The following is a 12,934-nucleotide window of genomic DNA, read 5'->3' as shown; positions in this document are numbered from 1 at the left end:
TATATACTGTATATATATAATAAATACACATCTGGACTAAAGGGTATTTTTATTTGCCCCAATTCAGCCTTGACATGAAGTTAAAGAATGTGTAAACCCCATGTTTCCTATTCCTGATATGTGCCTGCTGTACCATGTATTCGTATTAAATAATGTATCTTGTTTTCTTTGTATTGCTTCCTTTGTGTGAAATACCTAGTATTCTTGCCTTCATATAAAAAAAATGACCACACTAGGCTTGAGAGCACAGCGTGTTCAGTTCTCTAGCAGTGAACTCAGCCTGCTCTCCTCCAATGAACAGACTTGTCCTGACATGCCCCCCCCCCCCCTCTGCACAATCGTTCACTGGGAAGTTCAGAGTGCTGCAGTTTCTCCTTCCCCAGTTCTCAAGCTCCTTGTGCAGCTCAGAAAAGTGTATGTGATCGCTTGTGAAAAAAGGGTATTAATGTGTAAACATGTTTTGCCTTTAAGGCTCAGTTCACATTGGTGTGATGCGGGAACCCTGCGAATCCACTGCGGGTTCCCGCACCACACCTGACTCGCAGGCATTTCACACTGCCATATGCGAACCGCTGGGAGTGTCAATAAAAAGTTAATGACACCCCCAAATTAGTTTGCATATCGCAGTGCAAACTCTCAATTTGAACAGGAATCAAATCGCATGGGTGTCTGACATTACTAAAGTGTGAACTGGCCCTAATTTCTATTTCAAACTGATTGGGTTGCTTTACAAGGTGAGGGTTTGCATATACTTTAAACTTAACTGTATCTGGACACCACAAACTGCAAATGCTATTAGATTCTTTTTTTTTTTTTTTTTTTTAAATATTTAAAGCAAGCTCCCCATCCATCTATGTCTTCATGCTTTATTATGTTGCAAAATCATTTTAACCCTCCCCACTCCTAGTTTGTCTTGCCACAGTCATCTTGAGTAAGGGCAGATGATACATGTAGCAATTACTTCTTGGAATGCATCTGCCCGTAGCTCTTGGCAGGAGGGTGTGCTTAGCAGAGAAAGCGCCTCTTACAGATGAAAGACAAAAAATGCCCATGAACACTCCAGCGATGAATGACATAATTTTGGCCTAGGCCAGAAACAGGAAGCAACTGAAGAAATGTAAAAAAAAAGTTGAAAACAAGTATGTATAATATATCTATTTACTTAGGCTAGTGGCATAAAAGTTAAAAGCTTAAAATGATTAGTTCCTCTTTATTGTCCTGTTTTGTAAATATTTAGTTGACCCTATTAGAGCTGCTGTATTTTAACCAGTTCCTGACCACCTGCCGCCTTTTTACTGCAGCAGGGTGACTCAGGCAGGCAAAGCGACGTAGGTCTACGTCGCTCACCTGAAGGCAGCTAGGGGGCGGCGCGCTCCTGCCCCCGATCATCGGCGGGGAAGCTGCTGCGGGTGTAAGACGGCTCCGATTGCCGCCTGACACCTGCGATCTCTGCCCACTGAGAGAGGACGGTCGACTGTTGTAAACACAGCCGACCGTCCTTCTCTCTGCAATGATCACAGAACTCATGTGATCCTGCTATATAGGATCGCATGTCTCTGTGATCATTTCACAAGTCCAACCCCAATACAGTTAGAATCACTCCCCTAGGGTCACATTTAACCCCTTGGTCACCTATACAGTTAACCCCTTCCCTGCCAGTGTCATTATTACAGTAACAGTGCATATTTATAGCACTGATTACTGTAGTAATGTCACTGGTACCCCCAAAAGTGTCAAAAATGTCAGTCCGATCTGTTCACCACAATGTCGCAGTGCTCCAAAAAATCGCAGATCGCCGCCATTACTAGTAAAAAAAAAAAAAAAAAAATGACATAAATTTTTCCTGTAGTTATTAGATGCAATAACTTTTGCGCAAACCAATCAGAATACACTTATTGCGATTTTTTTTGCCAAAAATATGTAGCAGAAAACAAATTGGCCTAAAATGTTAAAAAATTTTGATTTTTAATTTTGTTTTTTTGGGAATGTTATATAGCAGAATGTGAAAAATATTGTTTTTTTTTTTTTCAGAATTGTCGCTTTTTTTTTGTTTATAGCACAAAAAATAAAAATCGCACAGGTGATAAAATACCACCAAAAGAAAGCTCTATTTGTGGGAAAAAAGGACGTAAATTTTGTTTAGGTAGAGCGTCACACGACCGCACAATTGTCCATTAAAGTAACACAGTGCTGAATCGCAAAATAGGGCCTGGTCATTAAGGGGTCAAATCCTTCCGGTCCAGAAGTGATTAAACCAGTGATAACAGCAGACCAAGAAAAGGCCTGATTCATCACAGAATAATAGGATTTTAATAAAAAGAAAAGAAGATTTCTTCTTTTGTAATCCTTGTTTCCTAATCTGGTTCAATTATAGAGTTGTAGAGTTTGTCTATATAGTATATGTGTTCTGACAACATAATAAATGCTGCAGTTTCACAAGCTCTTGTTAATGAAACAAACTGTGGTTTATTCATATTGCTGTTTTGTCTTTTTTCTTTTAGTGGATCTACTGGAACTGAGCACCACGCACAACGTTTTCAAACAACATGAACTCAATCAAAACCAACAACTACTATCTGTCCCAGAAATCATCAACATCCTCACCTCCATCTATGACAGCCTGGAAGAAAAACACAAAGATCTGGTTAATGTGCCTCTCTGTGTAGACATGTGCCTGAACTGGCTGCTTAACGTATATGACACGTAAGTTAGTTCTCCATTGATTTCTCTACATTAATGCTGTCTGCTGGGAACAAATTGAAGTATGCACAATAATTCCTGAAACATCAGGAGTGATAGGAGATAATGAGAAATGTACTTGTGGAGCTTCTCATTTTGTCTCCTAGGACTAAAACATGACAGAATACCCTATAGGATCACAATAGGCCTTATTTTGTTAATGGTGTATAAAACTACTGTGTCTGCATTTGAAAATCTGCCTCAGTTTTGTGTTTTCTTCTACATATTTAAAGGATATGCAAGACAAGCTGTTTTTATTTATTTTATCAACTAACTTGCAACACATCAGGGTTGAGAGTCCATTCACACTGCCTTGACTTGTGAGGCGACTTGTGTGCCCTCAAGTCGCCTCAAGTCGCTTGACATAACAAAAGCATTGTTAATCAATGAGTGCTGTCTTAATTGGCACTACTGAAGTCGCTCCGACTTCAGAAAAGGGTCCTGTACTACTTTGAGGTGACTTGTATCTGACTTGTCCCATAGACTTCAATGGGAGTCGCCTCCTTATCTTATTTGAAGCGACTTGTGATCTGACTTTTCATTAAAATGGTACTGAACCAGAAAAAAAGATGATTTTTCTTAGAATTTTTAGTAGCACAGGGATGGGGCTCCGCTCCGCCTGGGCGTTTTTTTTGCAGGCATTTATCGGGCATTTTTTGGGCGTCTTTGGAGGCAGGCATTACTTTTTTTGGATTTAGTGTCTGGGGGGGTCTAAAAAGTGTACCTGTGAAGTTTCAGCTCTGTAGCATGTCCAGAACCAGAAAAAAAGATATTTTTTCTTAGAATTTTTAGTAGCACAGGGATAGGGCTCCGCTCCACCTGGGCGTTTTTGTTGCAGGCATTTATTGGGCATTTTTTGTGTGTCTTTGGAGGCAGGCATGACTTTTTTTGGATTTAGTGTCTGCCCGATAAACCTCTGCAACAAAAACGCCCAGGTGGTGTTGTTATGTACCTGTAGTAGGGTCCAGACCCAACATTTTGCTTTTTTCCTACCTAAAACACAGCAAGACTTAACTGATGCAGATACTAATTTACGAAATGTTTTTATTCCTACCTAAAATACACTGATCCTGACCTTTGACACTGATTATGACCCTTGACCCTAATTCTGACACTTACCTAGATCAAACCCTGATCTAGCTAATTAATTGTTTTTTATTTTATATTATATTTACAGCACTGTGCTAAAGTTTTTGGCAGGTTTAAGGAAATGCTGTAAAGTAAGAATGCTTTTAAAAATATATATTTTAATTGTTTAATTTTATCAATTTACAAAATGAAAAGTGAGTGAACAGAAGAAAAGTTTAAATCAAATCAATATTTGGTGTGACCACCTTTTGGCTTCAAATCAGCATCAATTCTTCTAGGTACACTTGCATACAGCTTATGAAGGAACACGGCAGGTAGGTTGTTCTATTTGTCTTGGAGAACTAATCACAGATCTTATGTGGATGTAGGCTGCCTGAAATCCTTCTGTCTCCATGTAATTCCAGACAGACTAGATTATCTTGAGATCACGGCAAAGCCATCACTTCCAGGACTCCTCTTTCTTCTTTGCGCTGAAGATAGTTCTTAATGACATTTGCTGTATATTTAGGGTCGCTGTTCTGCTGCAGAATACATTTGGGGCCAGTAACACACCTTCCTGATGGAATGGCGTAATGGATCTGTCTGTATTTCTCAGTTTTGAGGACACAATTGATCGGGCAACGTTGAGGACCGTAGACGCAGTAGTCTCCCAAGGAAACTTATTGCAGATGATAGACACAATATGCTTACTTCCCTTCAACATTGGAAGATGTCCAGCAGTACCATCAGCACAGAACTGACGCAAAGCAGTAGGACCCAGGTACACCCATCTTCTGTCTGGAAAAGCCTGGCCAGACATGGCCTTCATGGAAGAATTGTGGCCAAAAAAAAACACACCTCTGACATAGACACAAGGATAAGTGATTCAACTATGCACAAAAACATAGGAATTGGGGTGCAGAAAAATGACAGCAGATGCTCTGGACTGGTGAATCAAAATTTGAGATATTTGGCTATAGCAGGAGGCAGTTTGTTTGCTGGAAAGTAGTACAGTAATGACTGTCTGCAGGCAACAATGAAGCATGGTGGAGGTTCCTTGCAAGTTTGGGGCTGCATTTCTGCAAATGGAGTTGGAGATTTAGTCAGGATCAATGGTGACCTCAATGCTGAGAAATACAGGCATCCATTATACCATATCATCAGAAAGGAGGGGGATTGGCCCCAAATTTATTCTGCAGCAGGGCAATGACCCCAAACTTACAGTAAAGAGGAGCTCCAGTCATTTTTGTGTTTATTAAAAGTCAGCAGCTACAAAACCTCAAAACCTGTAGCTGTTCACTTTTAATAAACAGACACTAGCCTGTCCCAGAATCCAGTGATGTGTTTATCCGAGCCGTTCCTTCTCTTTGTCTCCTACCTGATGCCAGTATCTCAACTGTGGGCATCCAGCTGTTAGTCGCGCTGTGCATTTTGAATGCCATTTGGAGAAGAGGAGGTGGGGAGGAGGCCTTAAAGTTAAACTTCCCCTTTTGGGTGGAGCTCTGATTTAAAAACTATCTTCAACGTAAAGAAAAACAAGGAGTCCTGGAAGTGATGGTTTGCCCTCAACAGAGCTCTGATCCCAACATCATCGAGTCGGTCCGGGATTACGTGAAGAACCAGAAGGATTTGAGGCAGCCTACATCCACAAAGGATCTGTGGTTAATTCTCCAAGATGTTTTGAACAACCTACTGGCTGAGTTCCTTCAAAAACTGTGTGCAAGTGTACCTAGAAAATTTGAAGGATTGATGCTGTTTTTAAAAGTAAAGGGGGTCACTCCAAATATTGATATGATTTGGTTTTCTCTTCTATTCATTTACTTTCCATTTTCTGGATAAAATAAATGGCAGAAGGCTTAGTTCATGAAATCATATTTCTTTTCTCTTAATTGTTGGTCAGTACAGTGAAAAAGTAGCTGTAAATACTATAATGTTACAATCTTCTCTCTAATAATTGCATGATATGAGCTGCTATTTAAGGATGCCATCATTAAGATATGCCTAGGGCACTGGAATATCTAAATACAGCCCTGGTAATAATATACTAGTATTCTTTTATCCTCCATGCCAATATTTTGTTTATTTTTGCAGCTTGGCATTAAGTGCTGTTGCTGTTGCCAACTTTACTGTTAATCAGTACCATAGTCCTTCAACAGCTCTATTTGCTAACTGTATTCCATTTTACATATAGGAGACAGTGCTTTTTTTTTTCGCCTGGTGCATAGCTTTACATTTTTCAGGATTAAATGTCATTTACTTTAACAAATTTTTTTGCCATTTGTCAAGGGCATTCTGTAGTACTCTGTAGTTTGTCAGTATCCTGTTGAGTTTTAATAATTCTACATCAGCACAAATGGCAATATTAATTTCTATGTTATGTACCAGATTATTATTAAATATGACAGAGCTTGGCACAGTACTGTTTGGGTGACTGCTGCTAATTTTAGTCCATTTTGATTGGGTTCCTTTTCACTTTTCCTGTCCCTTGTCTTTTAACAGTTCTTTTCTGATTTACAAGTAGCCCAGTACCTTTTGTAAGTTACAAAAAATACCTGTTCCCTGCAGAGTCATTGCTCCGGCTCCCAGCCACCACTGAGTTTCTGAGTTGAATGATGGCTAACATCAACGGACTTCATAAACTTCCCATGAACCCTGGTTGTCATGAACAAAACCCCCTGGGGGTTCATGATATCAACTGGGGCTCACAATATTCCTAGACAGTGTGACTCTCACATTGTGTGACCATTGCACTCTCCAGGAGCAAAGTCAATCCACCTTCACTAGAGAAGAGGACCTGTGGCTACATAAAAGAGAAACTATAAAATGACCTTAAAAAGTGGGGGTGGGGTGGGGCGGGACAGCTTCAGGGATGGAGTGGTTGTGGACTTTAAAGTGGTGTTCACAGAGACTTCAGCTTGTATAAGAGCATTGTGTAAAGCAAGCAATGCCAGGTTAGTGATGAAGCTCTCAACTTGATAATTGCTTGTTTAAAGTGACAGCCAGCACCCCAATTTAGACTTCATTTATACCAGGTATGTTATGTTCCGTGTGCACTGGCACAGGTTAAACACATTTAAGTTCACATTCGTTTTTTAATGCTTGGCATTGCAATGATGTGCATTTTTTACCCACAGCAGAAGTCAAATTATCTTATTTTGTTTTTGTTAAAGCCTAAGTGCAGCCAGAATAAAATACAGAAAAATCAGCACAAAGGATATTATTTACCATTGGTAGGATGTGTCAACTATCCTATGCCTCCTCTGTTAGTTGAAAGCAGTTGTAAACCACTCAATGTTTTTTTTTTTTTTTTTCTTACCTGCAAGGTAAAGGCATAATGTGGTAGTATGCATCGCATATTCGCACATTATGTGAAACTTACCTCAAAACGATGCATTCCAGCGATGAGATCGTTGGAGGCCGCATCCATCTTCACCCGTCTTGCTTCCAGATTCGCGGACTCTGGCTCTGTGACTTACCAGAGCCACGATGACATCACTCCTGCGCATTTGCGTGGGAGCTGCCGTTCACAGCACAGGGCTCTGAAGTAACAGCATGGGTGCCCATTCCTTCAGAGCGCATGCACCAGTGATGTCACTGTCTGTGTGTACATGAAATATATCCTAAACGGTGCACATTTAGGAAATATTTACACTACCTATAGGTAAGCCTTATTATAGGCTTACCTATAGGTGAAATTTAGAGATGGAAGTTTACTTCCTCTTTGAAATCCTCCTCTGTTTATTCTCACTGGAGTACTGGGCTGGAGAGGGGACATGAACAGCTGGTTTCAACTCTTAGCTGTGTGCCTAGAGCCTGAGCCAGCTGTTCATTAGGCATCTGGGTGAATTCCGACAATATGGTCAGGATTTTTCCAGAACTTGGAGTGGCACTGCCACATCAGCTGACAAGAAGCTTTAGCTCACTTTTAGCTGGCTCTTGGTCACAGAAGTAGGTACAATTCCTGTGACCCAGAACAGACATACAATATGGGCAAAAAAGGTTTGGCCATGTTTCTCTTTTGATCAAAGTTTCCTAAAGCTAGCTGAAAGTTTCACATATGTTTATAAAAGCTTGCTTAAATATTGCAAGATAAGCTAAAAACTACACAAACAAGTCCTAACTTCTAAGGTAGGCCATATATGATTCATTTTCTTTCATTCAACCAATGGATTGAACAAAACAAAATTAATCAATTCTCCAATCCACACATTGGAGGTGAATGGGGTAAACTCTCCTGCTGAGCTATTGTATTCTCAAAACGGGGAGACTTCCCCGCCAACAGAATATGCTCATCAGTTATAGCTGGCAGCACTAATCAAGCGAAAACAACTCACTGCCCTTAGATGGATTGGAAATTGCCTAGTCCCTGCTGAACAGGCTGAATTTTGATCCATCTATGTCCTGCTTACGACATGATATTCTGGGGAATTAAACCAAAATTCAGACATCACATTTGTTTATTTCCACTTGTTGCCTGTTATTGCTCTTTAAAGTATTAGCAATATATTTGTTAAATGCTAAACTTTAAGAGACAAATTTGGGTTTCCTCTTTAAAAGGTGCATACTAATATATTCTAGATGCTGTTGTACAGCTGTGGCATGCTGTGTATTGAAATATACTTGGCAATCTGAAATCAACTTTGTTTATTGCTTTAGTGCAGTCCATCTCAACAACTTCAGATAATTAAACTGGCTTTGCGAAGCATCTGCTTGCTTCATGCTGTTAACTTAGACTGCAATTAGCTAGTCCTCATACTGAACATGTTGACAGGCAGCAGCACAGCCCACTTGCATAGGAAAGGCAGTTGTTAAAATCCTGACAGGAACATTTGTGTGTCTGTCAATAATGAAGTCGCACTCTGCTGTAAAATTTTAAAATCAAATAAAGCAGGGAGCATAATTTTTTATTGGTGTGTAGAATCTTCTTGAGAAATCAACTTTTTTTGGTAAGACATAGTCATTCCTTGTCAGCTAAGTCTAAATAAGCTATTATAAAATGTCTCTGATATAAATAAATTAATCCGGAAATTATTTTTACTCTTCCTCTGGATATAGAAAGTACAATATAACCGTATATGATTTGAATAAGACTAAAGCTGGCCATACACTAGTAGAGATTTTTGAACGTATGTTCGTCCGAGAATTCTCATCAGTGCATTTGATGACTAACGATGGGCTCGGACATGTTCGGATTGAGCCCGCCAGGAAGCTGTCACTGCACACTGCCAATCATAGGCATTGAGGCATTTCCTGGCTGGCAGCGTTACACACACACACGCACTGCCTATGATTGGTGGTGTGCAGCGCGGCTTCCTGGCGGGCTCGATTTGAACAAGCCCAAGCCCATCGCTATTGATGACTTGACAAATTTTGTTTGCTTCTAACATCCAATTTTGGAATGAATGTCATTTCCCAAACAAAAGCCACAATCACTGTTAAATTAGTATTCTTTTTACATAAATCATTCAAAAAATTAATGTATACTACGGCTCTAATTGTGACCAAGCACACTCTTAATGTTGTTTTCAGGGTTCTCTTTTTTTCTTTGCTTTATGCACACTACAATTCCCATAGAGCTGAATGTGTCTGCTGGTAGTTGTGTAGTCCATCTCAGTGGTGAGCAGGAAAGGGTGGCTTTAATCACCTGCACAAAGGGGGCCTAGAGAACAAACATAGCCTCCCTAAGGCTAGGTTCACATCTGTGCAGGTGGTTCCCTTTGTGGGTCCGCACCTGTTCCTGCAGCTACAACCACCCGAACAGTAAAATGCATTGGATGTGCATGGTGCCATTAATCCTAATGGCACGCTGCCCGCAGCAGAAGGTGCACACGCACTGGAAAGTGTACTGCACTTGCAGTTTCTGTGCGGGCTTCAATTTCAAAAAGTCCTGCAGGAAACATTTTCCTGCATTTCAGGAAGCACAGCCGCCTATTTAAATAAATGGTTTGCTGAGCCTGCGCAAAACGCGGCTCACAAAGTGGGAACCTAGCCTGAAACTGGAAATTGGAGAACAGCAGAAAAAATTTCCAGAGATTTCAGAAAAATTTGAGAGATGAAACGAAGGAAGAGAGAGATAGAAGGTGCATTATACCTATATTTAAAGGGTAACTCCATTTTTGTGGGAAAAAAGAAAGCAAATAAAAAAAATATGTGTATATATATATATATATATATATATATATATATAGCATATACAATTGCAACACAAGTCATATTGTAATCTGAATGTTATTAAAAAAAAAAACTAGGCAGAAAAAAAGTCTGGCTATGCCTATGGGCAGTCCCAGGGGGTATACTCCGTTGCTCTGCTATAGATAATTTTTTTCTGCCTAGTCAGGAGTAAGGACTTAGTTCCATGCTGGAATCTCTGGTCCTGGCAATTTTTTTCTTTTTAGATAGATTTTTTCTCCTGTTTTTTTCCTGTGAGATCTACAATCAACTGCCTGACTGGGCAACGGGCTGGATAATCTAGATTTAGTGGTCAGCCCAGTCTGGCCATCAAGCGCGCAGACCTCAGAGCTCCGCGCTAGGTCAGCCCCACCGGACAGGGGCTGGCCTGCGAATTAAACGGTCTCAGCCTCAATCGCAGTGTTCCTCCTGGCCGACAGTCCCCCATTTCGATGGCGAAGGGTTCTGTCTGGAGCGGGGCCCGCCTGGTTCCTGGTATGGTAAGTAGCTGTCCCCCCTCTCCCCCTGGAGGGTTTTAAGGTGGATGTGGGCCCCTCCATGAGATGGTGGGACCACCGGGTTCCCCTCCCCATCAGGCACCCCCTTCATCTATCCCCCTCATCCTATCCCCTCCACTTATGCTGGGGCTGTGTAGGTGGTCTGGTCCATCTCCTGGGGTGGCGGCAGGGCGCTGTGCTGGCGTTGGGGGTGGGGGAGTGCGCTACTGGCAGCCGAATGATCGGCTGTGCAGGGGGGGGCTTTACCTGCTGGGGGCTCCTGCCAGGGCCCCCTGTCCTGCCTGTGCCTGTCCTTGAGGCCTAGGGATCCCTCCTGGGTCCCTGGGAGCCTCGTGGTGCTGCACGGGGCCACCATTTTGTTGTAGCCTTGTGCTGCAATGCACGGCGGCCATGTTTGTGTAGTTCAGCGGTCATTTTGCGGTGGTTTGTCATAAAAAATACGGGCGGTTATATCTGTGGAGCCTTCTGGGCAGCGTTTTCGGCAGTGGGAGCCCCTCCTCATCCCCTGGACCCCTTAATTTCCTGATTGCCACATGTGCAGTGCACATTCTCTTGGTGGCTGCGGTGCCTGGTTTCTGCGGGGTGGTGAGTCTGGTGGGGTCCTCTCCTTCTCAGCTGAGGATCGATTCGTGTTCTGTGACAACCGAGTGGTGCTGCCAGAGCAGTGGGGGTTGTCCCTTAGCAGTGTTTTACACTTTTTTGTGGAGTCCACTAGTGACTCATGGAGTCTTTGGGGCACATCTCCCCACACGATCCCCTCTCTGAGGCTGCAGGGCCCTCCGGGTCCCCCATCCATCAATGCACTGACAGCATTCCTGGAGTCCTTTGTGTCCCAGGTGGAGGTGGCGTTTGGGCGACAGGCTGGCAAAAAGCACCCCCAGCCTTCCCTTGCCTTGATCCTGAATCTGATTTGGCCGCCGTGGACGTGGTTTCCCCCTTCTGGGTCTGCGACCACACGCCCTGAATCCTCAGATAGTGAAGAGGATTCTTCCACTTCTGCAACCACGCACGAAAAAGCACTGGTGGACACACTGATTGTATCTGTGCATGAGACCTTAAAGATGGAGGACTCAGCTGCGATGGAGGCTCAGGTTCCCTTTGGCACTCGCAAGCCATCCAGAGCGACAAAGGTGTTCCCTTTCCCCTCCTATTTTGACAGAATTGTCACTAAAGAGTGGGGATGACAAAACGTCCCTCTGGGGTTCCTAAGAAATGTGCTAGGCGATACCCCTTTGAGGAGTCCCTTCTTAAGAGGTCGCTATTCACCATTGCCCTGGTGTCGCAGACTCTGACCAAATGGGCTAAGCTTTTGAGCCGTGACCTGAGAGGGAGCAGTTCCCCTCTGCCTTTGCTGAACTGGCGGCAAATGCTGATCTGTGGACCGGACTTTTAAAAAGGCCTTGACTGATCATCCTTTCAAGGAGATCATCTTTTTGGTACTACCCTGGATGACATCATTAACGGTCTCACAGGGGGGAAGAGTACCTTTCTTCTACAGGCTACTAAGGGCAAGGACCCTTGTCGTAGATGTGGGCCCTCCGTCCCGGCTCATAAGAAGTTTTTTCGTCGCTCAGGGTCGACTGACAAGGGATCGAAGCCCTTCAGGGCCTCCTCTGGAGGATCCAAATTAACTTGGTCTGGCAAGTCAAGAGCGGTCTTCTCCAGACCTGCAGACAAGACCCCTTCAGCATAAAGGTGCGCCCTCACCCGTATCTGGGGTGGGGGGGACATCTTTGCTGGTTCCCGGACCCATTTTCTTCCCTAGTACAAGACAAAGGAGTCCACAAGGTCATACCGTCCGGCTACAAGATCGAGTTTCATTCTTACCCTCCGGAAAGGTTCTTTCCTTCCAACGTGCAACTGTCTTCGGTCCGCTTACTGGCTCTCTTTAGTGCGGTGCAAGATTTTTTACTTCAAAGGGTGATTGTCTTGGTTCTGACTTCGGAACATTTCCAGGGGTTTTACTCAAACCTGTTAAAAGTCCCCAGGAAGGAAGGCAAGGTACGTCCAATTCTGGACCTCAAGGCGCTAAACTGCTTTGTGTGGGTGCAGAAGTTCAGAATGGAGTTTATTCGCAGTGGTGGCTTCCCTGCAACGGGGGGATTTTCTTGCCTCCATCAACATCAAGGACGCTTACCTTCACATTCCAATATGTGTCGGTCACCAACGCTTCCTCGGCTTTGCCGTGGGAGAGGAGCATTATCAGTTTGTGGCATTACCCTTTGGTCTGGCCTCCGCTCCTCGGGTCTTCACAAAAGTTTTGGCCCCCGTGCTAGAATTGTTATGTCTACGGGGGATCGCAGTCCTTGGCTACTTGGATGATCTTCTTCTGCGAGCAGAGTCTCCTACTGTGCTGGCGAAAATCCTGGATAATATCATGCTGACCCAGTAGGAGCTAGGCTGGATTCTGAATCTCCAGAAGTCTGCCTTGGTTCGTTCCA

The 12,934-nt window shown here is 43.1% G+C and overlaps 1 protein-coding gene across 9 annotated transcripts in view; it reads left to right on the top strand.

The window, feature by feature from the left end:
• The window catches only part of UTRN (utrophin), a gene marked incomplete at its 3' end in the record, with an annotated part of 1,040,500 nt that overhangs the window by 921,791 nt on the left and 105,775 nt on the right, over nucleotides 1–12,934 (top strand). For all 9 annotated transcript variants that reach the window (XM_082249947.1, XM_082249941.1, XM_082249943.1 and 6 more), the window contains one exon: nucleotides 2,502–2,703. In XM_082249947.1, the coding sequence (XP_082106073.1) occupies nucleotides 2,502–2,703 (202 nt within the window). The remainder of the gene's footprint in view (nucleotides 1–2,501; nucleotides 2,704–12,934) is intronic.

The sequence above is a fragment of the Pelophylax lessonae genome, assembly GCF_965119305.1.
Source record: "Pelophylax lessonae genome assembly, chromosome: 3".
NCBI lineage: Eukaryota > Metazoa > Chordata > Amphibia > Anura > Ranidae > Pelophylax > Pelophylax lessonae.
This window is presented reverse-complemented; position numbering and strand designations above follow the sequence as displayed.